Here is a 27,866-nt window from a genome sequence, read left to right on the forward strand (position 1 = left end):
CCATTCTGGTATTGAATTGTGAAACGTAAAGGGGAGATGGGAGGAAGGGAAACATGCAAACAGTGGTGTTAACCCCCTTCTTATTCAGACTGTGCAGAAAAAAAAGCCCTTCGTTCAGAAGCAGTAACTCCAACTTTTGCCACAAACCATGACCACATGACCTCTGTAGCTGTGCCACAGTAATCAGCAGATTTCCATTTTCAGTAACACCCATCGAATCTATTTCCTCTGTAAACCTTCTCAGGCACTCTAGCACAGTAAATAACATACATGGTGATCACAGTAATCTCTTATTCATTCTTATTCAGCTCTAAGTGTGTGCATAATCAACTGATTTCAACATTATTGAGGACCTATGTGCAAATCATACCACACCCATTGATCACTATCTACTCCATTCCTCTTGTGTGTCTGTTTAAATCTTTCACAATGCCAGTCGTTTAGTTGTTGGCTTACTTTCCCAGATCCAGTTAATTGGTTGGTAAACTCTGAATATGCCAGAATATGTGGTAAACACACCAAAACAGCAAATGTTTGAAGACTTTACATTAACTTTCCAATCTTTGTAGCTTTTAGAATAAAGAAAAAGACTGGACTGATAGTCTTCCGAAGCTTCCCTGAGTATCACGCGATGGGCCACATGCTACGTCTAGACATGGTTTCTTCAAACTGGGCATCATGGTTCGTGGAATCACCTGAGTAGTTTTTCTTCAGACACAGAAAGTAGTCCATTGCTTTCTATTGAAAAATGGCCAGTGTCATGTTTAGAGGCACTCTAAACATGACACAAAAATTTCTGCAAAGTGCAGCGAATACTATTTACTGTAACGTGATAAAAACCTTAAAAGAAAACAGAGTGCACAACGCCAGAAGCAGTCTGTTTACAAATGAGTTCTGTAAGCACTTGGGATCTGTCCATGGCTAATTATTTAATTAAATCACATCTAACCTTGTGTTACTCAGGGTAGAAATAAATTGGATCATTGAAGATTCTTTGAAATGCTGTTATCTGGTTACAAAGTCCCATCCTGACTTCTTCAGCTTTCTCCTGGTTTCCAGATAACCACAAGTGAGATAATTCAGTTGGGCCTTTGACCCCTGTGACTATACATTAAGTGATACCAATATCTACTCAGGACATAGGTGATGCGCTGAAAATATATGTGCAAACATTATATGCAGTAATACAGAAGCACATGTACAGTGTCAGATGGTGTTAGATGCTAATTGTATCACAGTCAGTCACTTGATCCAATGCTAACCTACTAACCACATAGGCATGAGAAGAGAGGAGATTAGATGGGATAGGATTGGACAGGGAATTGGAACAAGAGCGTCCAGAGCACTAATCCCTTTTTTGAAAACACATGGGAAATTTCCCTCCAACAGAAGAATCACAGACCGGAGGTTTTTCACTTGTTGAAATGTTCATTTCCTTCTGTCTCTCTCTTTCTTCTACCCCTCAGGAAATGACTGACAGATAAGAGTGAGTTGGTGGTCCCTTTTTAAAAAGGGAGCCCAAGGTGCTAAATAGCCCTGATGAGTTTGAGAACCCTCAGTTGGAATATTAAAGGATTCAGACAGAAGGTGTAGTTCAAAGGAGTTTGAAACCCTGAATTTAATTGCCTCATTTGTGAGCTTCACTGAGTGTGGCTTGGGGATTTGAAGAGGATATACTGACGGTTGGAGAAAGGATACTAATTTGAGAAATAGGATGTTTCCTCTGTGCTGTTCATAAATGCCTTCCTAATGTATTCTTTGTATCAAGCTTAAATTGTTTTCTGACTTAGTGTACATTATAGGCAAGAGCAGAAAAATGGCCTCAGTCATTTCTGAAAGACCCTTTGCCCCAGAGAACCCCACTGTTCTCGCAGTTTGAAAAGACGCTAACTTTCCACAGTATGTGGGGAAAGTAAGACTTGGGAATGTGAGGCAGCTAAAAAATTGTGACATAAATTGTTTTCAGGACTCATAGTAGGTCACAATTATTTATATCTCAGTTGAGAGGCTTTTTATGAGAAAAGAGAATACCTTTTGTCCCCATTTACTGTAGTCATTTAGGCTGTGTGCAGTATATAACAAAGAACACAGAGCCACACAAGGAAGCAATAAATGAATAAGGGGCCTGCTTCAGGGAAACCTGCCATCAAAGTGTCATGTTCCTGCCTACCCTCGCTGAAGTTCTGACAGACTTAAACAGAGTATGCCGTAAAACAATACACCACTAATTGGCTCATCATGTTGAAATATAAGCCCTAATGATATTTACAGGTGGGAAAATTAGGCTTTGACAGACAGGTGGGCGTCAGTGGAGAATTAAAGTTCACACCTGAGGCCCAGCTTACTATTGTAACCACACCCACGCACACACACATGCTCATTTGTATGTGGCCTGGATGATTTACACATCAGACATTGTAAATTTGCTTTGTGGGTGTGAAATTAAAGGCCATTTTTAATGTAATCTGGAAATTGTCAGGAATAATTGGAGAAAAGGGCACTATGTCTAACCTAATTACCTCCATGGCTATTATGAGTTAGTGATCATATAAATCAATGTGCCTGGACCTTTAATTATAGTAATAGGCTACTTTTCAGTGCATTTGTTCTAATACTACAAATTAGAAAAGAGAAGAACATTAACTCCTGTTGTAATTGTGTGCTCTTGCACTAAGTGCACATTTCTGAAATTTAGCATGTTTGAAACCAATAGCAGTCATTTATGTGGTGCTAAAAGGCTAACGTGAGAAAACATACTGATTTAACCATATTAGCATGACCTTTAGTGCATTGTTATTCACCTTCTTCACAAGTTAGATGATACATTGATTCAGTGTATGTATATGATATATGAAGTTCTGTCCACTTTTAACTACTAGTCTATATACAAGCATTTGTAAACGCGAATTTTATCTACATATATATAACAAATAAATGAGTCTAATACGTTTATTTTTTTGTTTTTTTTTTTAAAGCTGTTATTTTATGGAGCTAAATATGGGTGCAACATTACAGAACAGCAGATTTCCTTGTTTCATAACAGCAAGCAAGATTTTATTATTTTTATCTGTGTTTAGATCATGGTTTAGATGTGCCAGTAGGCAAATTCTGTTGCATTTGGGCATAGCAGAGTTTGGCTATAACCAGTTTCCCCTGCCAGCCTCATTTCTAAGGTAGCCCGTGCGGTACAAAAAGCCAGACGGTGGTTGCTTCTCCCTTAAGTGTTCAAATGTTTTACTTCGCAGCAACTAGTCCCTGTCAGCTAGCTTGGGGAACAGCCTTTACCACTCACTGGGTCAGGCTTGGGATACTCAAGTTGAAGTCCCAGCTATTGTTAGGCGTTGTGGATAAATGGCGCTCTGGCCCTTTAAACCGCAGCAGGAGGTGGTGCTCTCCAGCGCGGGAGGGGAGGGGGAGGAGGAGGAGGAGGAGGAGGGCCGCTTTGTGAGCCACACAGATGCAAAGTAAACGAACGTTGGGAGCACCAGAACAGGGACCGTCCTGCCACAATTCTCTTGCTTCTCTTTCTACGGACTCATAACTAAGTTTGTGCTAACTCACCCTTCGCGGTGTTTACGGAAAGTTGAGAGGGATATAGTCTGAAACTTCGCCACCGCGTGGACCTTAAAGAAAAAGGTAACGTTTCTTCGCGGTAACCTGAGGAGTGATGTTTTGTTGTATTACACGTATCCAGGAGCTGTTCTGATGACGAGCGACGACTTTTAGTCATCTTTGGGTTGTAGCCAGTGTGTTGAGTGTAGTTTCCAGAATACTCTGTGGGGTCAGAGGAAGAGGCGTAGGTTGAAGTAAAGCCAACGGAGTGAAATCTGCATCTCATTTGAATGTCATCTGCTTCTGGACAATCAGAGCCTGGCAGTTTCATCGAGCTCCTCGGTGTCCCATATGGAGCCAAAACAATGAGCTCTCTCGCGTCCTCTGTGTCCTCCATCAGCCTGAGGAAGACTGGGAAGTACAGGGTCAAAAAAGATACAATAAAAGTAACCACCTGAGTTTAAAACATATTCAAGAGCCAACACGTTAATCTAAAGGGTGCTTTTTTAAAATTACAAATATCCTGCCTGATATGGAACCATTTTCTTGACCTATGCCACTATAGACTTTGCTGTGCTTTCAGTTTGAATAATGGCCAAAAAGCTGTGCTGAGCTAATAACTTTCGTTAAAAGTCATGGGATCTCCTGAGGTTTTTTTTTCTTTTTCAAATCCAGTTTTGTATGACTTATTAAAGTTGGATATTTTTCTTGTTTTGGGCCCAAAAACTACTCAAGAAAGGAATTAGCTGGGTTTACCATTGCAGAGAGTGACGTATTTCACATTTGGGATCCTCTGTGGTAATGTGCCCACAAACTCTGGCCTTTCATATTGTAAATAAGAGCAACTAACTCAATGAAGCAGCAGATATCCCAGAGTTAAAACTAGGTTGCAAAGTCTAAGAAAAGTGTCCCAAATAACTATATTTGGCTACAGGACGGGTCATGATTTAATCAGAGCAAGGGGCAGATGGTTGCATGAGCATCAGTTCTCTTCAGTGAGAATTACGTAACATTAATACCGCTGCTGTTGGATCTCAGTGAAATCTCTGGGAATCTAGCAAGCGCTCTACAATCTAAACAGCTATTTTCACCCCATCTTTGGCAGGCATATTTGTCCACCTCCCTGGATCATTAGGGAGTTTTTTCCTGTTTGTGGTTAAAGACTTGGCACTTACCTCTTATGGTCATCATCCCGCCTGATGAACTGAGTAATTTGCTGTAAGAGTTGCCACAGTGGCTGTATACGTGCCCGGCCTCATTCATCATGCTCTAAATGAAGGCTGTATAGTGTGTGCCCGACTTTAACTACACTGTCCATAAAGTCTGCAGGTCCGTTTTATAACATTCTGTTTCATTATTCCTCACTCATCGTCAGCTCTTCACGCTTGTTAAGCTGTCGGTCTGGACAATAGTGAAAGGACGCGTTGACTGATGAGTTCAGGTCTGGTGTTGACTTTGTATGACTATTGCCCTTGTCCTACACACAAACACAGAGCAGTAGTTAACAAGAGCCCAAAGGTTGGTCTGTTCTTGTCATTTTGCTCGATGAATCATTTACGTACTCTGCACTGATAACTCTAAATCAAAGAACTTAGACGAGTGCAAAAAACTAGACTAGACTAGAGAAATCTTGTCTTAACTCCGACACTGACTTGTCACCATCCTGCCAGCGCTGCCACTCTTTTTTTTCCTGGCATCCTCTTGCGTCTCTCTGTCTTCTTTCCAGTGACAACAGTGCTGCATTACTGCACACACTTCAGGCCTTTCAGCTCCTTAGTGGATGTCTTCTCCAGGGCTGCCAGGCAGATATCTCACCATCGAGATCTATTGTGTCCACTGCACAGCCAGTAGGGGAGGGAGAGTATGTGTCATCTCTGACTGTGCTTTTTTTTTTTTTTTTTGCTATGGAGGCTCTTTGAGTTTCCTCTGGAGGATACTCCTGCTGCGTTTTGAGGAAGCTGGCTACTTTCCCAACTCTTGGCTGTGGTGAGGTCATTACAGTTTTATATTAGAAAGAGGGTGTGCAGTAGTAGAGGTTGTGGATGTGCATTTAGACTCATGTACATGAAAACATTTACTTCAGGCAGTTTTTGTGTAGTTAGTAAAAACTGAGGGCACCTCATTTCCTTATAGACTTTCTGTTTTATTTGTGTGTCTGGGTTTCATACTACGTGACGGTTTAATGTAAGAGCAGAAACATTTTTCTTTTTGTTTTTATTAGGCGATAAATATAAATTGGTTAACCGGAGTCAGATGTGACAACTTGGAGTAATATTCCCATGCCTTAGGAAATGGCCTTGTAAATTGTTTGCTCATCTACCTTTATTCCAAGCTCCATGGGAGACTGACAGGTAATGATGAGAGAATGTCTTGACATTTGGCTCAAAGAGGGCAATTTGCAGCAAGCAAAAGGTCATTATTGAGTTATTCGTGTGAATTAATACCTTTTGGATTTACATTGAAAAAAAGCCCTCCAGAGCTTTGAAACTATGGAGGCCTGATCATTTCTGCAAAGTCTGAATCATTTAACGAGTGACGCATGTGCACATTTTTTAAGCTGTTCTTTCTGGTTATGTTGAACTCCCCAAGGAAAGTTGCTTTGTCTCAGACAATTACAGGATTCACCCCACCTGCAAAGAAAGCAATGAGGTCTTTGAAGAGCAGTCATGCTGAGGATGTTTGACTTAACCTTTGAACAGACTTGATATGAAAAGCAACAGTTTAATATTTTATCAGTGTCTTCAGGTTTTTGCAAATTATAGTTAACTCTGAATGTCAGAAAAGAAAAAACAAATTCATCAGAGACCATCATTGTCTTATTTGATGGCAAATTAGAGGGAAAAAGTACGAAATTGTTCACATAGAAACTTGGACATGTAGACATATTTTGTAGCATCAATGTTCTAGAAATAATTGCATAAACATTTAGCAACTTGAACTAACCTGAAACAGTGATACAACAGTTTTGTTTTTTTTGTCATTTCATTTCACATGACATATCTTTTCTCAGAAGAGTGTGCTCTCTTTTCTTTCGAAACAGCCCCTATGCACCTGACACCCCATCACCATGCCTATGCCTTTTTTTTGGTTATCAATGTAACCTAACCAGTTCAACGGGAAAAACGTTTTACTTTGCGTTGCTAAACACTAAAGTCATTTTGTCCTCTCCCAACAACAGGCTGACAGCATAGAGTAGATTTCAAAATCTGTCACGCAGTAGTACTGTATGTTTTGGCACAGTATGATCTCGTTTTTGCATCACCTGTCACTGTTGATGTCTTAAACTCAATTGTTTAAACTGTGAAACCAGTCTGGAAAATTGGCACGCGTGACGCAAGGCATTTCAAAACTGCTGAATGTGGCCGGCTTGACTCGATCCCATGTTGCAAAGTTTCAGAACACCCTCTTTGGTTTCAGTTATGTTGAAGAAGATAACAAAACAATACCCAACATCAGGGTGATTGGCGTGTCCAAATCACATAATCCAAAATCCTGTTGTTGGACCAGTGTGGTTACACAAATCTACTTTGCAAGATGTGTTGCAGCAACTTTTAAACAAGGTAATTATTTTTCTTCCAGTTACACACTGGTATGGGTACCTTGGCTGCCAATACAGGGTACTGATCCAGCACCAGTGTTAGATTAATAAAGCTTTTCCTTACTGAGAGGAAAGGACTGGGAGTTTTGCTTTATGTCTAAGACAGCATGAGGGTCAATTGAAAGATTACTTTCCTAACTTCAAATTTAAATTTAAAATGTAGCAAAAATGTTTTTTTAATGGTCTTTTTTTTTAAATCTATCAACAGGACCTAGACCATAAATGGAATGATTATTTAGCTAATTTATTTGCTTTTGTCATAGTTCCGCTCAAAATAAAAGTCTTTACTGCATCTTTCTGTAATTCATGGTCTCTGTTTCACATTGAGTATACCTTCTCAAATGGATGAAGTAACAGATAAGAAGTCTTATCAGATGGTGGTTCAGTGGTTAGCTCTGTCCCTTACAACAAATGGGTCCTAGGTTCATACGGAGGTTGGATATTCTCCCTGTGTTTGCACAGGTTTTCCATGAGAGCTCCTCTTTCTCATGCCATTGTAAAAACAAAACAAAAAAACACCCTCTGTTATCACTGTCCATGTCGGCCGACGGACTGTTGACATAGGCTTGGATCATATACTAAACTACCAACCTGTTGGCTCCTGTTAGCTTCCTCCATGCTTTGTTAGCTCTTTCAGTAGCAACCAGTGCACTGCTGCTGACACATAGTTTAATATATATAGAACTCCCCAGAATTGCATTGTTACTGGGGCCTGTTGAGTTTTGCTGATCCAGGATTAAAGCTCATGATGAGGACCTCCTCATCAGAGTTGGTGATCAGGACCTGGTAGTATGCTAGTAACAGGCATAGAGTTGAATAGAAATGTGTGTAAACTACATCAGCTCTTTCAGCTGTACTGGCAACAGTGGAAGCTTTCATGCAATACAGAGTTGATCATTAAACAGTTATGATTGTATTACGTCCTTTTACTTACCCTTAATTACTGACACAGTATTGCAATTAATAGGATGTATTTCTGCACCATATGTGCCGACTCTTGTAGACTTGGATAATATAGTGTAGAAAAACAAACCAAAAATAAAAACACAGTAACTGGTGGTGTGCAGCTGGCAGTTTTTGTCATTGGCCTTTTTTACACTCCAATGAGCCATCATTGTTTTCCAGCATTGAGTGACCACAGAAACAGGTGGTTTTGGCCTTAAGCATACTAAAAGGACAAAGGAAGTATGTTGGTCAGCACTGTGACTACCAGATGACAAAGTCATGCAAGGAAACCAGTTCAGGAGATGGGAACAGTCACATGAGTTGTTGTGGGTTCTTGTCATGCATATCTGATAATCCTGTGAGAATCACACATTTCCTGCCTGAGCTTATAGAGGTCCTTTTCTAAGTCAGCAGTTCTGTGTTGTGAATGGACTAGGGTGAAGTTGCAATACCTAAATTGATAAGGATCGAAGTTCCTTTGTCTCTTTGTTTTAACTGAATGTGTTTCAGTGTCGTTTACATGAATCAGCTTTGAGGCCCGTCCTGTGTGAGCTTACCTGCATTAGTCTGTTTCCCTTTATAGGTATGTGCGTGTGGTTTTGGGTGTGCCAGAAGGGTTTGGTTCGCGCCTTCCTCTCTGTTGTTTTGTTTTCCATTGTGCTTTGTGTGTCTTTGCTGGCTTCTCAGTTACAAATACAGTTTGTCTAAATCCAAACTGGGAGCTAGTGAGATGTGTGTATATACTTGGGTTTTTGGGGGGTGGGGGTTGTATGTGGATGTGTGAGACTCTTGAACACATTTGTGTTAGTTCACACTTAGTGGCTGATGGACTTTAAACTTATTGTTCACACCCACAGCAGGTTGAGTGTATGCACTCTACTAATTAAGACTTTATGCTGCCAGTTTCCAGGGAATCAAAGTTGTTATTTGAGTGCCAAATCAAAGTAGTATGCCAAATGTCTTTAAGAAAACCAAATCAAAGAAAGACGAACTGCAGTAAGATGACACCGATGATACTTGAAAGGTTTTTACTGAGAAAATCAGGTGGTGGTGCATGAAAGCTCTTAGGTTTTGGCTCTTCTCTCGTCTGGCTCATAGATAAACAGAATTTATTGTTACGATTTTTTTCCTAAATTGTTAAACTTGAATCTCAAGTTCGTTCTGACCCAACTCCCAATTATATTTAATTAGATTATTGCACTGACTAATCATTTATCTCAGTTACCTTACCAATAAACAGTGTTGGGTAAGTTACTTTAAAATAGTAACTTAGTTACATTACTAGTTACTTCTCTCAAAAGTAACTCAGTTACTTCAAGTTACTCGTTACTTTCAAAGTAACTAGTTACTAGGGAAAGTAACTTTGGTTTTACTCAGAATTCTCTTGTTAATGTGTTTCTTCCATAACTTTGCCAGTCTTCTAGCTTGCTTACTTGCCACAAGTGCACTGTGCCACCTACCAATAGAAAGGAAAAGATAATGTGCATATTTCCACGAGAGAAATCCCACGCCTGGACCGTTGTTGACCGCCGCCATGATTCTAGCCTACGTCACAGCGTCATGTGCGCCTTTTACATCCAACACAAAAACTGCAGTCGTGGTGCTTTCGATTGTACTCAGAACTCGGAAATTCTGCCTTCTGAATAGGAAGATGTAGGCAACACCAGACTGCAGATGAGCTGCATACAGAGCTGGACTGGGACAGAAAAATCATCCCGGGCATTTTGACTAGAGACTGGCCGCCATTATAGCAAAAATCATAAAGCCTTTGAATGAAAACAAACACTGTTGTGACAGTGATGTTCACTGTTTTGATGGTATATATGTATCAATCTATCAATCGTTTGTTGTAAGATTCAGATAATTATTTTTTAAAAGCGAGACATTTTAAATGAGAATAAGAAAGAAAAGTATTTCTTTGTGCCCCCCTTTCCCTATTAATGCCCTACATGCCCCCCTGGCCACACTTTGCTAGACCTGCCCCTGCACAGTTACCAGCTGTCAGCTGCTTAGAAAAGGATCCTGGGGTTATTTGTCTCTCAGAAACAGTTCATAACTTCCCTTCAACTCATTCATGTCACCTAAAAGGTAAACCTGTTTCTCCATCACCTGTTCAGCTCTGATGATCCAGTAAGGACATCTCCTGGTTTCATCTTCATGTTTCCCTCTTACCAGATAACCAAACCGACATCCTGACCAGCAGCTTTTTTGCAGCTGTGGCTCCAGCAAACATCAGCTGATACTAGAAATTAATATTAAATAAATTCTAACAGCAGCTGATCAAGCTTAAACGTGCTGCTGTTGTTTAGCGCGACATCCGCTGGTTTCCTCTTTCTGCGCAAAGTGAGCGATAAACAAACAAGAGAGCCGATCAGCTGATCATTGATCAGTTTCATGATTGAAGTAGAAACGGGAGAGGGAGGGGAGAGGATGAAAGGAGAAGAGGCAGCTGTGCAGCAAAGACACAGAGTAACTCCAGCTTTGTGTCTTTTTCATTGTAGCTGAATTACGGGACAAACTGTTCCTTTTCACCTCAATAAGAAACGCGTAATATTTTCTCTGAATACCAGACGGGAAGGTTGGCAACTCTAATAACTTATGAACAAAATAAAGTTAAACATCATTAACTTCATAGCACCCACCCAGCTGTATAGAAACTCCGTCATGCTAGCTAGCACGCAGTACGGAAAAAGTCAGAATAACGAAAATAAACTCCACCTAAACTTGGTTCATATCTGACCCAGAGAGACTGCAGGTCATAACTTCTTACCTGAAGTGCAGTTCACACTTGGACCGGCGGCCGCCTCGGGTCTCTTTTCCTTCTGCGTCCCCTTTCCCTCATCCACCTGCTGGCCTCCACCACTTGCTAATGTTACTGAATCTGTGGAAGCTCCGCGATAGCCACCACACGAAGTAACGAGTAACGACCCTATCTAAATCCCAGTAACGAGTAACGCGTTCCTGATTTTGGCATAATAACTAGTTACCGTGCTCGTTACCACAATAATAACGTAGTTACTGTAACGCGTTATTTAATAACGCGTTAGTCCCAACACTGCCAATAAATGACCTTGATGCATTATTTAGCTCTTTATTTATATTGGCAGTCACGTAGGATGATGATAGGGCGCTTTGGCTATGACGATTGCCCAACCCTTGAGGAGCAACTGAGATGTAATTTATCCTTGTGTGCTAGTTGGACATTCCTGAAGAGTCACTCTGGTAAGAACTTAAACACATGCTCACTCACAGCAAGCACAACATCTACACACAGCACTAACAAAATCACAGTGGATGCAGGTAAATCAAGGAAGGGTGCAATTAAGCTTACAATATGCTTCAGGAGTGCAGTAGCTGTGTACCGTGTTCCAGTTTTTATCTCTGTTGTCTTGTTATGGCATTTTTCAGCTTCTCAGCTGTTGTGAATTGCTATTATCTGGTTGAAGTGACTATGTTTGCGGGCTTGGGTGTTCTCTTTGGTCAGCGAGTGTTTAGCCTGCTGCAGTCGGTGTCATTAAAGTGAACACCATGGGGGTTTATTAACTCATCTTGTTTGTCAGGGCTCTCTGCTTAAGGTCTTTATAGTCAGTTTGGGTATTTGAGTTTAGCAAGGAGGCTGCTGATTTAAAAAAAACAAAAAAAAAAAAGTAACAAAAAAAAGCCACAAGCTGCTGATAAGTTGACGCAGAGCAGAAAACGGTCACTTATCTTTCAGTCCCATTGAGAGGCCTACTGCTGCTTTTACCAGAGAGTGTGTGCGGATATATGCGTTGAGCTTGGCTGTCTGGCACTAGATTATCTTTTTTAATATAGTGCCAATTTTTTTTATTTTTGTTGGGGTTTTCCCCAAGGTCTCATTTTTTAAAACAACCAGCCAATACGGCATGTAAGCTGTTTAAACTTTCTAAGTATAGTGTAAGCCAAATGTTACAACAAAGCATTACTTTCCCTCTTTGTCATCTACAAAACAATCCTCAGTTGAAATTCTGCATCGTTTCACGATCCAGCAGCTATTGGACAGTTAATTCAACCACTTGGCTCAGATCCTGACCTCTGGTACCAGGCGTGAATGCTGTCTATTTGTTAGAGACTGATGGGGAGGATTTTGGCGATTAATTAGACATGTACGCTCACGTGCGCATACACACACACGCACACAGAGTATAGTTCAAGCCATCCACAGTAGGCATAATGAGGGCTTGGGTACATTTCATGCAGGACACGGTGAAAGAACGTCTGTCACTGCGCTGGCATGACTGAGTGAATCCAATGTGGTGACACCCTCCGCCGCCCTTTGAGGATGTGTTTCTCTTCAGTGAATCCATCTGTGCCTTCCCTTTTTTGCACAAGTCCCTGAGGTAATATTGCTTCACATGGGAAAGGCTTTACTCCCTCTAATTTTTACTCTACCGTAATTGTCGGGCTATAAGCCGCTACTTTTTGCACAAGCTTTGAACCCTGCGGCTTTTAGTCAGGTGCGGCTTTTCTATAGATTGTCCATGATTTTTGTGATATCGTAAGACGATTTGTTTTGTTTGTTCCGCTGTTGTACGGCACTACGTTGCCTGGCGGAAGGATCGGGGTTCAAGAGTGGTATGTTGGTCACATGTCCATCCGCCAGGCAACATAGTGCCGTACAAGTAGCGCGAAAAACAAACTTCAAAGTAGCGCTATGCGTTCAGCGGGAGTCGTGGATGACGAGCGGCGATAAACTTGCGAAAAGCAAGTTGTGCTCAACTCTACCGGTGGATTCTGACAGCGTGGAAAAGTGTGCAAACATCCACGATCACCAACGGATTTCGAAGGGCTGGACTGCTGCATGATGAAGAGGAGGACACCGCCACGGCCCTTCAGAGGGTGTTCGACTGACAATGACAATGAGGATTATCTTTGGTTTTGAAAGTGACAACGAAGGAAAGAAGCTGAGAGTGGATGACGAAGCCATCCTGAGCCTGTTCGTTTCCGACACTGGAGAAGAGGACTTTGGTGGTTTTAGTGCGCAGGAAGATGGTGGTGAATGACTGACTTTTCTTCTTGTTAAAGCCGTGTCACTGCACCTGAGCCTAAAAGGTAGTCTGAATCTATTTTTCTGGTGTGCTGTAGGTTACTGTTATGTACTACATTTGTTACTCATTTATGAAGCACAGCACATGTGCAAATATGTACCCATAACTTGATTTTCAAAATATTAATAAAAGGGGTGTGTCTCCAAACAGCCATCTCTTTCCTGACAATTCGCTTTGTGCATATTCTCTTACATATGATAAGTCAATATTGAAACACCTGCGGCTTTTGGTCAGGTGCGGCTAATGTATGTACAAAACAGGATTTTCCCCTGATTTTAGCTTGTGCGGCTAATATTCAGGTGCGCTTTGTAGTCCGGGAAATACGGTAGATATTATTCATACACCAAGAGGGGGGTGTATGTATATATATATATATATATATATATATATATATATATATATATATATTTTTCCCCCTCAAAACAAACTCTCGGTAGACTTGTTTGGGCAGAGGCTTATTTTTTAATCAAGGAGCATGTTCATTATCTATCTGTTTGATTATGAGCCAGCCTTTTTCTCTTCTCTCTTTGGCTGGGGCACAGCATGGCAGCCCACCCAGTATTTGCTGCTTTGTCCAGCCATGCAGGAATAACAGATTTATAAAAGGCCAGTTTGACTGGAAACACAAAGAATCATTTGGAAGTTTGTCCTGTGCTTCTGGATATTAGGATTTGTAAAGACTGAAAATAAATTCATTTGGTGTTTGTGTCACAGGAAGTGTTGGGGTCGTAACTGGAGGTTGTGCCATACACCCTAAGGAACTGTCGCAGTGCAGAGGGCTAGTCCAGACATGCTGGTTTTATTCGCTCACGCTGAAAAGGCTGCTCTTAATCCTCTTGTGTTTTTGTTTTTGCCTGGGTGGCAGTGGGGCCCTGGAGGCTGATACTCCACAGTTTCCACACACACAGGTGGTGGTACTTTGGCAACAGTCATGCGGATGTAGGTATGTCTTTGTGTCCTGGTTGTTTGAACTCCTGAAGGCTTTTTACATGAAGCACTCAGCATTTCAGGAGTGACCTGAACAACTCATCTTTGACCTCTGTGTAAGCCCATTGTCTGCTTGTTTCAGGTTTCAAGTATCTTTAAGCTGTTGTGTTGCTTAAATCTCAAGTTCAGATTGCACAAACCATATTTGTATTTTGATACTGGCACAATTGCTTTCTTTTAGGCTTCTGGTAAATCTTGACCAAACTATACCTCATATCAATTTCCGCTTCTGTTCTCTTATTACAGCTTAACAAGGTTGCTGTGTATATCATGACAAAACCTAGCACCCCCTATATTATATGACCTCAATGCATGTTTATTGCACATACACCCTTTAAAATAAAAACAAAGGTATTCTTTAGGACTTTCTTTGTTCTGTAATTTGTTACAGTACAGTAGAAATGCATTACGTAAGCATAACCCATTGAAGCACATACAGCATTTTGCTAATCAATGCATTAGAAACGGCACAGAAGAGCTGTTATTGAAAAAAGGCTTTGTTAGTATTAAGTGATTTATGACCATTGTATGGATTTTAGGCCAAATAAACAGCATTTCCTAATTCAAAGACAGTCTTTCAACAGCACAAGTCTGTCTGGCTGGAATTTGATGAAACTATACATCAATGATTGTTTGAAACTGTGGTTGTCAAACTTTTTCCACCACACGCCATATGGCATGGAATAAATACACAACTCAAAACGTATAAAAATATAAGTTAAGTGAAAACAGGTCAGCATAATAGCATCAGTAAACTCTTGGTTATGTTTCCTTCCCTGCATAAATCGTATTAATTCAACTTAAGTAATTTTCCCAAATGCAGTCTGGACCTGAACTTTCTAAGACATTGCCCATCGGAGATACATGTGGGAATACAAATATTCAGTAAAGTCAGAAGGGTCTTAAACCTTCAAGCTCTGGATGTCCAGTAGCAGGCATGTGACACTGACACATTCCAGTGAATTCACAGCGAGTACGCTGGTGTCATACAGTGCGTCCTGCCGTCTGCATGCTCTACCCACGCAGCACAAATGTCTAAACCCTACAAAGTATTTCCTCTAGTGACGGGGTGTCTCAAGTGGACCTTCTCCTTACTTCAGACTAGGGCTGCCACAAACAATTATTTTGATAGTCGACTAGTCACTGATTATTTTTGCGATTAGTCGACTAATCAGATCATCATCCATTGGACGTAAAACGTACAGCTTATTGCACCAGCAGCATCTGCTCTTATATAACTATCATTAGCTTACAGCTTGTAAGTGTTTAAGATATGTGCTAACTAAAAATAAAGACAAGATGATAGTTTATTAAACTTTAATGAAATTTACAGATTGTTTCGGTGAAGTTTAATAAACTCCTTGCTATCTAAAATATAACAGGACACCGGAGTATATTCTCGAGCATCTCACACTTCTGATAATCAGTTTTCTGCTTGACGTTTATTCAGCTGTGTAAAAACTATAATTTAATCTCAGCCAAACCGATTTACTCAGGAACAAATAAAACACTGAAAAAAGCCAAACAATAACATTTTGAAGTTATCTAAGTGACTTATATATGTTTAACCTGAGTAGCGAAAGACGGCGGTGGGTTTGAAAACGATTTGCCGGGAGTCCAGTGTTCTCAGTGAGCCTTGACCCCGGCTCGCTATCGAGCTAGTGGGTAACAGATGTCTCCGAAAACGTCGGAGCGCTTTTGAAAATATGTGATGTCTTGATAAACTGAGCAGATATTTGAGGTTTACACAGCTACATTCTCGCCTGAAAATATGTTAAACGTTTATTTTGTGACCCAAAAAGAATAATAAGAGTTAATATTAAAACTAACTAGCTGCTGCCATTGTTGGAAACTGAGCTGGGCTGTGCTATGAATTCTGGGACAAAGCTTCTTCTTCTTCGGGGTTTAACGGCAGCTGGCATCCTTGTACATGCAGTGCTGCCATCTTCGGTTTCAGTCCATTATTACACTCTTAAATCCTACTACTTATTCCTGCGTCTTTTGTGATCTTACAAAGCTTCAAACGATGCGTCGACTATTAAATCAGTCGTCAACGATTTTGATAGTCGACTTAATCGTGACAGCCCTACTTCAGACATTGTCCTGAAGTGATTCTCTCAACTTTTCTTGGAGTTCATGTGAAAAAAACTGCTTTATTTTCACTTCATATCCCTTGGGATCAGTAAAGCATAGCTCTGTGGCTACACCGAAAAAAGATTATGGGAATTCAACCAGCGCAGAGACTACAGAGACATTTGCTTGTATTTATCTAAAAATCTCAATAGCGTGTCACCCTGCAATGGTGATGCTGTGTTTCACTTTAATGTTTTTAACACTTATCAGTCTGTTTTACTTCAATGCAAAGACTTTTTGTATATTCTAACTTTTGTCTTTTCATCAGCCGAGAGAACACTTAGTGATCAACAAGAATAGCTTATGTTACAAATTTACTAGTGACAACTTGCAGACGTGCGTCTGCACAGCTCTGCCTAGAACCTGCGTGTTAGAAGTGGAATGCCATTGCAGACTCTTCAGTAAAAAAGAACTGGCTGGATAAATTTGACTCTCATTGCTTCCCTGTTTTCTCTCTGAAAAATGCAGTGAGACTTGCAAATAAGCGGGTAGAGCGTGTTCTAGACGTGCTTATATTAGTGGGATCCATTCACCATGTAATCATACTTTGTACAAGTCAGTTTCACCTGTGTTAAGTATGTATATCCTTTACTGTTGAGAGGTGAGGCCATTAGTGTCATAACATTCTGCATGTTTCTGCTCAGGATACTTTTGCTGTTTATCATGCAAGGCTTGCCTTAGAGCTAGGTAACTATAAATGAAGTTAAACAGGAAGAACAGGTTCCTTATGTGTCAGGCAGTAACAAATAAGCAAAGAAGCAAATGATAGTTTATTGTTTTTATTTGTCTGTAGCAGAGCATGCAATTGTAGAAAATCACGTCAAAAGTCTTTCATTACTGTCTTATGGTGTTAGTCAGATGTTGTGTTTTTTTATTTTATTTATTTATTTATTTTTTTAGATGCAGTTCTGATTTAGTTTTTGGGTGCTGTTTGCAGGCGGAGCAAGCCAAGCAAGGCCAAAACAAACGGCATATTTATATTTATTATTTATTATCTGTGTGGTGAGTTAAGGCAAGTAAGTAGATTTGCTTGGAGGAAACTTTGAGGCACATGAAAAAGCACCGTGAAGTCAGAGGGAGGCTTTGCTAATGAGCTGCAGTTACATGATGTGAGTCGAAATCAGACTCATACATAGTTCATGAGTTCTCCTAATCCTTTAGTTTTTGCACCATATTTAATAGTATTTTTATTTCTCTTACATGTTACAAAAACATTTTTGAACATAACCACAGAACTCACATTAATACAAATTCAAATTGCTGTAAAATAAGATAAATAATTGAATGTATTATTTTTAACTCCTTCAGCAATGTGATCTGTTTCACCTTTCAACAGTCGTTCTTCTCTATAACTTTTTGCTATTTCAGTGCTTTTTTTTTTTTTTTTTTTTTACCCCCACGCGCCCCCCCCCCCCCCCCCCCCCCCCCCACCCCACCCGTGGGAATCATCTTCACCCGTGGGAATCAGATGTTTGGTGTGAAGGTTAGAGCCTGCCAGAATAAGTGCTAATGAAATTTCCCAATCTTCTTTGTCACTTTGAGTTAAGAACGTTCCATTGTTATGCAGCTCCATTGATTAACTGATTAGCAGTGTCATAGATGGCGTTGGCTAACTTGAATATTCATTTGCATATCAATGACACTGACAGTGGGAATGAACTATAGAGACGACTCTGGGTAGTTCAAGGTTAAAACAAGCAGAAGTTTTCTTATTGCAGAGACAGCTTAGGCAGTGCATTATGTGCTTAAATATATGCTCGTTATTCTAGTATTAAAAATAACAAGGTTTGAATTTACCCTTCACCTGACTCTTTGTAATATTTGCATGAAGGCCTCCTCCACCTCGTGAAAAAAGGATAGACTGTTTCTCCATCTCACTTTAAAAAATTTAAATGGAGCCAAAGATAAAAACAGAAACTCTTATATAGTCTGCATGCCGGTTGGTTTAACATGACAGTAGCCAAGTTGTTATTGGATGAGCAGCCAAAGCCTCTTTCCCCTCTTTGTTGAGTGGAAGGAGAGAAAGTGACACAGGATAGCCGAGGACTGCAGGGCGCCTGTGATCCTAAGGATTACAAGCGTTACGCTGAGCGCTGATGAGCATGTTGGCTGTTGTGATGTCATTCTGCCCACATCACATTCTGCTGGCGACATAAAATGCTCTTAATCATTCATGGCCCTGTCACCACTTGTCTCAGTTCAAGCTAGTGCCATGTGGGACTCCATTACATAAAGGCTTTGTCACTGACTGGCACAAAAAACAAAAACCGATTCTCAACTGAAGCAAACTAACAATATCTTCATATTTTTAGGCACACTGAGTGCTCTGACACAAAGTTGTATAAGCCTTCTTTGTGTTGCATCAGTAGCTATCCAATAGGAATATGATCTTCTGTGTGAAAAAGAGCTAAAATGGAATTTTGCCCCCAGCTGGGCTGGGAGTGTCAAGTGTCAGGTCAAACTGGAATCACTGATCAACCAATTCCTTTTCAACACAATGTATGAGTAAATGCTCGGGTTTAACAGCGTTTTTGTGTTTAAATTATTTTCTATTTAGATGTCTAGACGGAGTTGTAGTTAAGCCCCATACTTCCATTTCTTTCATCTAGCTAGTAACAGTAATAAAATGAGAAGAACAAAGGGTCACCTAGAAACAGAAAACCAAACAATAAGATACTCCCGCTCGCCTATTGTGCAATGAAATCTATCTAAAAGGTCACCATTTCCTCTTCAAATACACTCTACTGATGTGAATGAAAATGAGTCCTTGAATCTGTTTGCTTTTCCAAAATAACTTTTTATAGTGCTGATAGTCATGCTGCCAATGACTTTAACAATCTAAGCATTAAATGTACATATAACTGATGACAGCATGGACAAATTTCCCCTGAGAACTAAAAAAACAAAGAAGAAACATCCCTTTTCTGTGTAAAAGAACATTTAACACTGTCACCGTTTCATATGGAGAGCATTGAACCATTCTGGAGTGTTATTTTGAAACTGAATGGTGAAAATGACTGTGTCATTTCTCATAATGTATTTTTTTACAAAGTACTGAAAGGCTAAAACTGAATATGACAGGACTCCAGGCAGGTCATGCTTCATTTTTTTTGTCACAGCCACAATAATGGGGTCTTGATGACCCTGCGGGGTTTTGAAACTATTCCTCATCAAAGACCAAGGGGCTCCCCAAGGCATAAAATGGGCCATTTCCTAGAATGACTTAAGGTGTGAGGTTTGCACCTTTTGATATTCGAGAACTCAGTGACATCTTTTATGCTGAGGTTGAATGTCTTCGAGTCACATGGCACATCAAAAGCTTCCGCCCCTCAGCTATTGCACTGTGAACTTTGTCTTATTGCCTGGCATGTGGTCACCGGGAAGGGTTAATCCATCTGAATGAGTTGATCTCTCCATGTAGGGGATAAAATCTTTCTCGCCGTTTCTGGTCAGCTTAGAGACAGGAAGCCCACTTAGTAGCCAGCGCTCAGCTCTGACGTTGCCATAGAGAAATACAAAACTTTGTGCACCAGGGAGGAACATGTAAGATGATGAGTTGTCTTTAGCGGTCACCCACACATTCAGCAATCTTTTGTGCAGCAGATACTAATGGGGCAACTGCACAATGCATGAAATAATAAAGGGTTTACCCAATGATGGATCATACTACATTAATTTAACAACAGTGCCTCCGCTCCGGAGGATATTGGTGGTGTTTGTTTGCTTTAAGCTATAATCTTGTAATTTGGCACCCAGTTGTGGCGTAAATAGCTTTAGTAACAGTAAGCTCTTTCCAGTTGTCACGTATATGGGTGTGAGCTTGAACTCAAATAGCTTTTTCAACAGAACAAGAAAATAAGCCTTTGGAGTACTATCCTTATTACATTTGGTCTTTGTTCAACCACTCTGAGAACAATGTGTCTCTTCCATTAGCACCAGAACTACTGAAGAAATCTTGAATGAAGGTGGTGAATATGGAAGATAAAAATGTGGCAGTGGATAGAATTTAGTACTCTTTGGGGATGATCTGTCTTTTGAAAGAAGAGCAAAAAAAAAAAGAAGAGCACTAGCTTTTATCATTTATCAAGCCCCCCTCTGTTCCCTCTAGTGCATCAGTTCCCTTTCCAATTGAATGGGTTCTTGTCAGAGATGCAAATGTTTTCATGGGTGACGTTTCTTTGGAATATTGTTGAGTGAAGCCCCCTTTCATTCATGGGGGATACGCATGCAGCCCTAGAGCGTGGGCTTCAGCGTGAGTTTGAAAACACTGAGAGTAATGGTATTTCTGTCTGGCTTAAACAATTGAAGCCATTGTTAATGTCAGAAACACATGGAGCTAGTAGACTGTAGCTAGCACATAAGTGGGTGTTTAAACCTCTTTTCCACTGCATTTCTGTTCTAAGATCATGTTTCAAGGTTTAAGTGGTTTAAGGTCAGTTTGGTCTAAGGATTAAAATTAGTTGTATAGTCATTTGGCATGGAAAAGATCAAACTGACCTGTGAAAGAATCATTCTGCTTTCCAAAGGGGGTTTCAAAACCTTTTAATCTGCTACTTTTCACCAAAGCTTTATAGACAAATGTAATAGAAGTTGCTGATATATGTTATATGAAAAACAGATTAATACGGAACAAAGTACACTGCGTGAAGTGTTCAAGTGTTGCCTACGGGGTTTAAAAAGACAAATTCCACCCAAAAAGAGAATAACATAAAAAGCAGTTTTTGGAAACTATTTATCTCTTGAAGACAGGGGAGGGTGAGAGCAAAATGTAGTCGGTCTGGAGTTTTCTGAGCTGTGCTGTAAGTCGATCCATGCTGAAGAGATGTTGTTCCTCTTCAGTCTTTTTTTTTTCTTTTTTTTCTTCTTTCTTTTATTTCTGCCAGCTTCAACTGCTCTAGCTCACAGTATCCTGTGTCTTGCTGGTTATGTAACAGGCAGGGGCCTAAATGGGAACTAAAGCACAGCAGTGATGGCAGGCACTGCAGCCCATGAAAAACGGATCACAACAGCAGCCCTAGACTTTTAGAAAAAGCTCAAAAATGTATCAGATGAATCGAACTAATTTGAATAGGAATGAAGTTTACCATGGTAGAACTTCACAGGGGCTATTGTGACTGGGTTGGAGTAAGGTGAGGGTGCTTTGAACTTTGTACAAGAGAGCCTTTTCACGATTGCATAACACCCTTACAGTCTTCTGCACAGAAAACCTTTTAGAGTTTAGAACCACTCAAGTGAGCCTTCATTTTGAAGCCCTGGCTACCAAACTTTCCATGCTTGATGGAGATCAGAAAAGAGCGTTTTATGCAATAGTGAGTAATGAGAAATGAATAGAAAGAATTCTTCAAAGCAGAATGTTACATTTTTATCTCAGTTTAATGGAATCTATTTTTTTTTTATTACTTGTTTTCACTTTGCCTGCCATGTTGCAGAGCTACATTTAGTTTACAGAACTACTGATGTGGTTTTAATGCTCTGTATTCTCCTTCTTCTTCTTCACCACAGGCTTTTTCAACCAAGGACCAGAATGGCTCTACTCAAACACCTGAAGTTATATGTGCTTTGACAACATCCCTTACAATTGCTAAAAACTTTGAAAGGAACTCTCCTGACCACCTTCAGATCCTAATTTAAATTTTACCTGTGGATCGTTACTAAAAGACTGCCATCATGCCCATTCTTAAGCAACTGGTCAGCAACTCCAATCAGTCAAAGCGGAGGTCTCGGGCTGACCTGACCGCAGAGATGATCAGTGCTCCGTTGGGGGACTTCCGTCACACCATGCACGTGGGCCGAGGGGGCGATGCCTTTGGGGACACCTCATTTCTCAGCACCCGTTCAGGAGAACCTCCCAGGGAGCCAGACAAAAAGCAAGGCTCACCAAGTTCCAAGCCCGGGCTTCTGTCCCGTACCTTCAGAAACAGCAAGCGATCTCAGTCTGTAAATCGGGCGGACAAGTGTGAGTACAATGCGATGGCACCTTCTGCCGGCTCCTCTCAGTTTGTGAAGACTGCCATATCCCTGCCGTACCTGAACGACGAGGGTACTAACAGAGGTATCCAACTGCCAAAGAGCGTTTCCTCAAGCCCAATGAAGAAGGTGAATGAGATCGAAAGCAAGCCGTTAAATGGAGCAGCAGCTATGGCAGCCCTTGATCCAGAGCTTGAGGAACGGGATTTTGGCGAACCTACAGATTTGCCTCCATCCATGCCTAAGGGAGGTGGGATGAAGCACGCAGAGTCTATAATGTCCTTCCACATTGACCTGGGCCCTTCGATGCTCGGGGACATCTTGAGCGTGATGGAAAAGAAAGGTTGGGAGGAGGATGACCTTGGCTACGAGGAAGGCAAGGGAAGCGAGGGCCATGCTTCGCCGTCCCTCATTCCCCACATAGATGATGACGATGCAGAAGAGCGAGCCCCTGCAAGGCCTCCTCGCAGCATGTACCAGCAAAAAGCCATGGTGGATCCCTACACCCCTGAGCTACAAACCAAGAACAACCACCACAATATGGATAGCTGCTCTGTGTCCAGCTCTGGTTCTGAGGAGAAACCTAACTACCGCCTCCATGACGGTGACACGGACAGTGCAAAGTACAGTTCCCCACGTGGGGGAGAAGGAGAGAGAGATTTCACCTTCATGGACGAGGATGATGACGATGAGATTAGAGTTTAGACTTTAGCTGCCAAGAACAGTTGAAAAGGACTGTAAACATGATAAATAAGGCTTTTTCACCATGCTGTAGCTAGGGTGGGCTAAATGCACGCTACAGTGCAGACTGACTGGCTCACAAAGTGGCCCTTTTTGAAGTGTTTGGGTTTACTCATATTACTGGTAAAGTCTCAGTTTTCCCAAAAAAGTATTGTTTACCACATTTAAACCCTTAACCAAGAAGAAGCAATTGCAAACCATTAGTAAATAATATCACAGACATATCATTTTAAGAAGAGAGAAGAGACGACAGTGAGATTGGGTAATGTGGATGTGTGGTATGGATTCTGTGGAAGGATGTAGGGAAAGGATGAGGAGTGAAACCAAGATGGCGTTAGAATCCCAGTGTGTGTGAGTGAATATGGGGTTTTATTTGCCAATGACACTATTTTGGCATAGACACTAAACAGAAAAAGTTATGCCTTTTTAAGAGTTTAACAGTTGATTTATGCTATTTTCTACTTTATTGTATCTGCAGTATCTGGGAGTTAGTATACAGCAGCCTGCTGCTGTTTTGAGTTGGGTAGATTATTATTTTGTTTCCATTTTTCATTGGGAATATCTGCATTCTTTAAATTCACAGACAGCTGTAATATTTATTAATTTGTTGTCATAAGGGATGGATCATTCTTAATGTGCACTCCTTAGTCTTAAAATTGTGTTGTTGTTTTTTCCAGATATCATAATTTCTTATGGGTACTAAAGACAGAACCATCTTCTTTGTTAGAGGTTGGCTGAATTGCACTTAAATACTGGCCTTAAGTAGGCAATAAATTGTCTTAAATCACTCCTGATCCCATGTTCATTACAGGGAAATATCTTTTACAAAATCAGAGTTGGTGAAAGATTTTTTTTTTTAATACAGGAAAACTGTGAATTGTCAAAAAGAGGCCTTTTGTAAGTGTTATGTGTCTTGTACTTTAAAAAAAAAAAAAAAAAGCAAGACAGGAATTGTGGTAAAATATGTGTGTCTGTCATGCCTCTCATTCCGCTTCTTAGCTGAAGTAGGATTAGCAGGTCAGTGGAAAGATGTAAGACATTTGTGAAGGGAGTTGCCACCATATAATTACATTTAAGCATTTATGCTTCTGTCAAAAGCATTCCCTCTCTCTGTACATGTGTCCAGGCTTGTCTCTGAGAGCAGAGAAAGGATGTAGCATGTTTAAAGTGTTATTAGAGGACTGCTACTTAACAGATGGGCATCAGGTATGTCTCTGAGCAATGAGAAGGATATTTACTTCCCAAAGTGGACCCAAAGGTGATAATACTCAACTCCTTTACCCAACCAGAATCACATAGTAGGAACAGATGATTAAATCAACCAATCATCTGGCTTCTCCCAGTCTACTCATTAAATGTGCGAGAATATTGGCCCCCGACCAGCTGGAACTGCTCCAGAAACAGATAGGTGGGCTGTTTCCCTTTGGCTTTTTTTGTGTTTAGTTGGTTTCACTCGGTAGGCTACTCCAGATTACTTTCAGCTAGAGCTGGGCGATAGAACGATAACGATATGTATCGCGATATAACTTTTACTCGATAGAGAAATTAAGCTATCGCGATAGACCTCGCCGCTCTTGTCCTCTTAAAAAAAAAAAAAAAAAGGTCAGCCAATCCAAATTAAGTAGCGCAGAGCCGAACCAATCACAGCCGCAGCGTCACGTCGCGTGACTTGTTACGTACAGAACAAGTGCCAAGCCGCACGTGTGTTTGTTTGGGAAGCAGCCAGCGGGTAATGGAGCCAGCGCATAATGGAGGAAATGAGTGTGCCGACTAGAAAAATCAACCGAGCGTGACCGAAGAGAAAACAGATGATGGTTCCAATGCCGGAGAGATTGTCGAACGGAAGAGCCATAGAAGTTCCGTAGTGTGAAGGTATTTCGGCTATTTCAAGTCTGACAAAAAACAGAGTAGCGTGCACTGTAAATTGTGCCGAAAGCAAGTCTGGAAATACAATAAACTGGTGCATGCGTCACACTGTGCGCCACGTTATTGTTTCGGTGAAATGAATTTCTACAATACTGTTACTGTTAATTCTACTCTCTGCAGTGTTTAAATGCTTACATATACACACACAGTTACTGTCCGTCCACACATACGACTCTGTTCTGCTTCTATGCCCCAGCTTTGTTTACTTTTCCCCACCGAGGCTTCTAGACTTCTGATTGGCCAACATTTCTGCACGGTTAGGAATCTAGCGCCACCTGCTGCTTTGGCATGTTCATAGCAGCGTTTTCTTTCATTTCTCCCTTTATGTGTGGACGGGATTATTTTTAAAACGAAAACGGAAAATCTCCGTTTTCAAAAATACCCGTGTACGTGTGGACGTAGCCTCAGTCTCTGACTGGAAGCGCTAATTCGTCATTCGGCTTTTGTCAGACTAAAGTAACTGTTAAAACTGTTTGAAAAGCTCAGCTATACAACAAGGAGAGATTGAGAATTTCCTTTTAGTTCTCAGTTTATTTGATATTGACAAAAGTTAGTCAGTTTTGTCTGTTCTTCTGTAAAACAAACTAAGATTTATTTTTAGAATTAATATTTTGTTTCTAAGTGGAATTGACAATTTAGTCTGTTTCGTTTGTTCTATTTTGAAACTTAAACGCTTTAGCGGCTGCCTTTTGTGTAGTTTGCAATATTTGCCTTTATTTATCTGAAAAAGTCTCATGTTCCTTAAGTACATCTACCCTGTTGAACTTATTATGGGAAATAAATATTTAAATAAAAACAAGCTGCTGATTATTTCACATTTTACTTGTGAGCAACGGCACATTAAAATCTTACAAATATAGTTATTTGTCTTATATCGTGATAGATATCGTTATCGCCTGAAATGAAAAAAAACATATCGTGATATGAAAAAATCTCATATTGCCCAGCTCTACTTTCAGCTATAAATTACACAGAAAGAGTGCGTACTTTACTTTCTTGTATCCATGATTAATGTCTGACCTTCTTCTATTATTTCGTGTTTTTAAAAAAAACTAATTGCCACATTTGACAAATGTTAGCTTGGAATTTCCTGTTGTGGCACTGATGCAGGGTTGTGTATATAGAATCAGGATGCTGTGCCATTCTGTTCTGGGTTGTTGTAATGTTTTGGAACACTATGTGCCCGTATAGATTGCAAGACGTTCTGAAACTGAAGGCGATCCTGAGGAAATTGCCAAGTATGTTAACTATATTGTTGGATAAGGTATAGAAGTCCTGAGTGGGGAAAAAAAGTGGGTGTCTGTTTTTCTTTTTTTTAATGCATGATCCAAAATGTTTTCTTATGCCAGGGTATTTTAAATTTATTTTGTAGGAAGTTTGTTTTTGGGTTTCTAACATATTTTCACTCAGTCGATTGGGGTGGAAATAAATTGGAAACATTTAATTGTAATTTTTCACTTTGATTTTCATTTTTCTGTTACATTCTGGTTGTAATTGGTTGGTTTTTCAGCATCAAAACTACTGGTTAGTTAAATGAAAGAAATGTGGCCCTGGCAGAACTTTTCTTTTTCCTTACTTTAGTGGAAACCTTTCTCTTCACCTGTCTCACAGATGTGGGGGGAAAAAAATCACTCTGAAAGATTACACAGACAACACCTTAATTTTCAACTCCTCACTTGCCTCTCAGGGCTTCTGTAGTAATGTTAGCAGCACATTGGATTTAGTTTTTTTCTACTTCTGTATAGATATGCATTATAGACCTCTTTTTATATTTCAGTGTATATGGGCCAAATCTTAGGATGTCTTCTGTTGATCAGTTTTGTAACATGTAGTGTTTGGGGTGATGCAATCCCTTTTGTTCATCTCCAAGACGTTTGCTGTTATCTTTTGATAAAATAATGTACATATAGGTAGTGCCATTAGCGATTACAGTAAACAAGCTTTGTTACCAGCAGTGTGACTATGAGATCCTACTAAGCAAACAGACAAATATTGGATTTAACATGATATGGTACATATGTGGTCAGATTGTGTTTGCATTGCGACATTTTCACAGCTGTCTGCAACACCAGACAGTATATTGCTGTAGATTTTGGAAGACATAAATAGAAAATTGTGGAAAAGTACACAAAATTATGCTAAAATACTTAATGTATTTTAGCATAATGATCTTAACTTTCGGGCATTTGTTGTGTTTCTCTGTGGGAAACTCCTAAGTAGGCCAGAATAAACCATGTAAAAGAATTTGCAAACACACTCTGCCCCAGGTCTGCTTAGAAGTTTTTCATTCCCTGACAGCAATGGTGTGGGGAGTGAAAAAAGAAAAGAGAGAGAGAGATAAGAACTGCGTAAGACAGCTGGCTCAAAGTTCAGCTAAAGAATGTTTCCTTTTTTCCCCCACTGGCTTTAGTGATATGCCAAGTATGTACTGTTTTCTTTCCCTGTTCCATATTCTGGTTTTACAGTATATTAATATATTTATCTTCACTTTTCTTTCTTTGAAATAACTTCTATATTTTTCAATAAAAGAGAAAGCTGATAATCTTTTACTGTGATCAACTTTCTTTTGTTTCATATTTGCAAATCTGTCATCGCAGGCTGCGTAATTTTCAAACTTTTTAAATGTGTAACATTGGGCACAAAACAGGCAGAAAGCTCAGTATAAACTGCCGTCTACTGCAAGGTCAGATTTCAATGAGGGAACTGCAGAAAGAGCCAAATCCACAGTTTAACAAACACACTCTCGCAGTGGATTATTCTACGCAAATAACCCTGAAATGAAAGATAAAACCCCGTGTTAACAGTTTTCACATCCCATCATGGCAAGTGGAGTCCTGTGAGCTAATTAGGATCCTTCAGCCACACTGCTTTTGATAGGCTTTACAGCCTCGTTAATACAACAGAGCAGTCCTTAAAACGTGCACTGTCTCATCACGGTTCATGAACCTTAC

The 27,866-nt window shown here is 40.3% G+C and overlaps 1 protein-coding gene across 1 annotated transcript; it reads left to right on the plus strand.

The window, feature by feature from the left end:
- Positions 1–3,429: 3,429 nt before the first annotated feature.
- Positions 3,430–27,462, plus strand: cdc42ep4b (CDC42 effector protein (Rho GTPase binding) 4b). Its single transcript, XM_004556695.4, has 2 exons — positions 3,430–3,636; positions 21,784–27,462. The coding sequence occupies exon 2, from the start codon at positions 21,949–21,951 to the stop codon at positions 22,951–22,953; it is 1,005 nt and encodes a 334-aa protein (XP_004556752.1). The 5' UTR covers positions 3,430–3,636; positions 21,784–21,948; the 3' UTR covers positions 22,954–27,462.
- The last annotated feature ends 404 nt before the right edge of the window (positions 27,463–27,866 follow it).

This window comes from Maylandia zebra, linkage group LG8, assembly GCF_041146795.1.
Source record: "Maylandia zebra isolate NMK-2024a linkage group LG8, Mzebra_GT3a, whole genome shotgun sequence".
Lineage (NCBI taxonomy): Eukaryota > Metazoa > Chordata > Actinopteri > Cichliformes > Cichlidae > Maylandia > Maylandia zebra.

What these genes read in the sequence shown, in the direction of transcription:
- cdc42ep4b (XM_004556695.4), top strand. Translation starts at nt 21,949, where the DNA reads ATGCCCATTCTTAAGCAACTGGTCAGCAACTCCAATCAGTCAAAGCGG.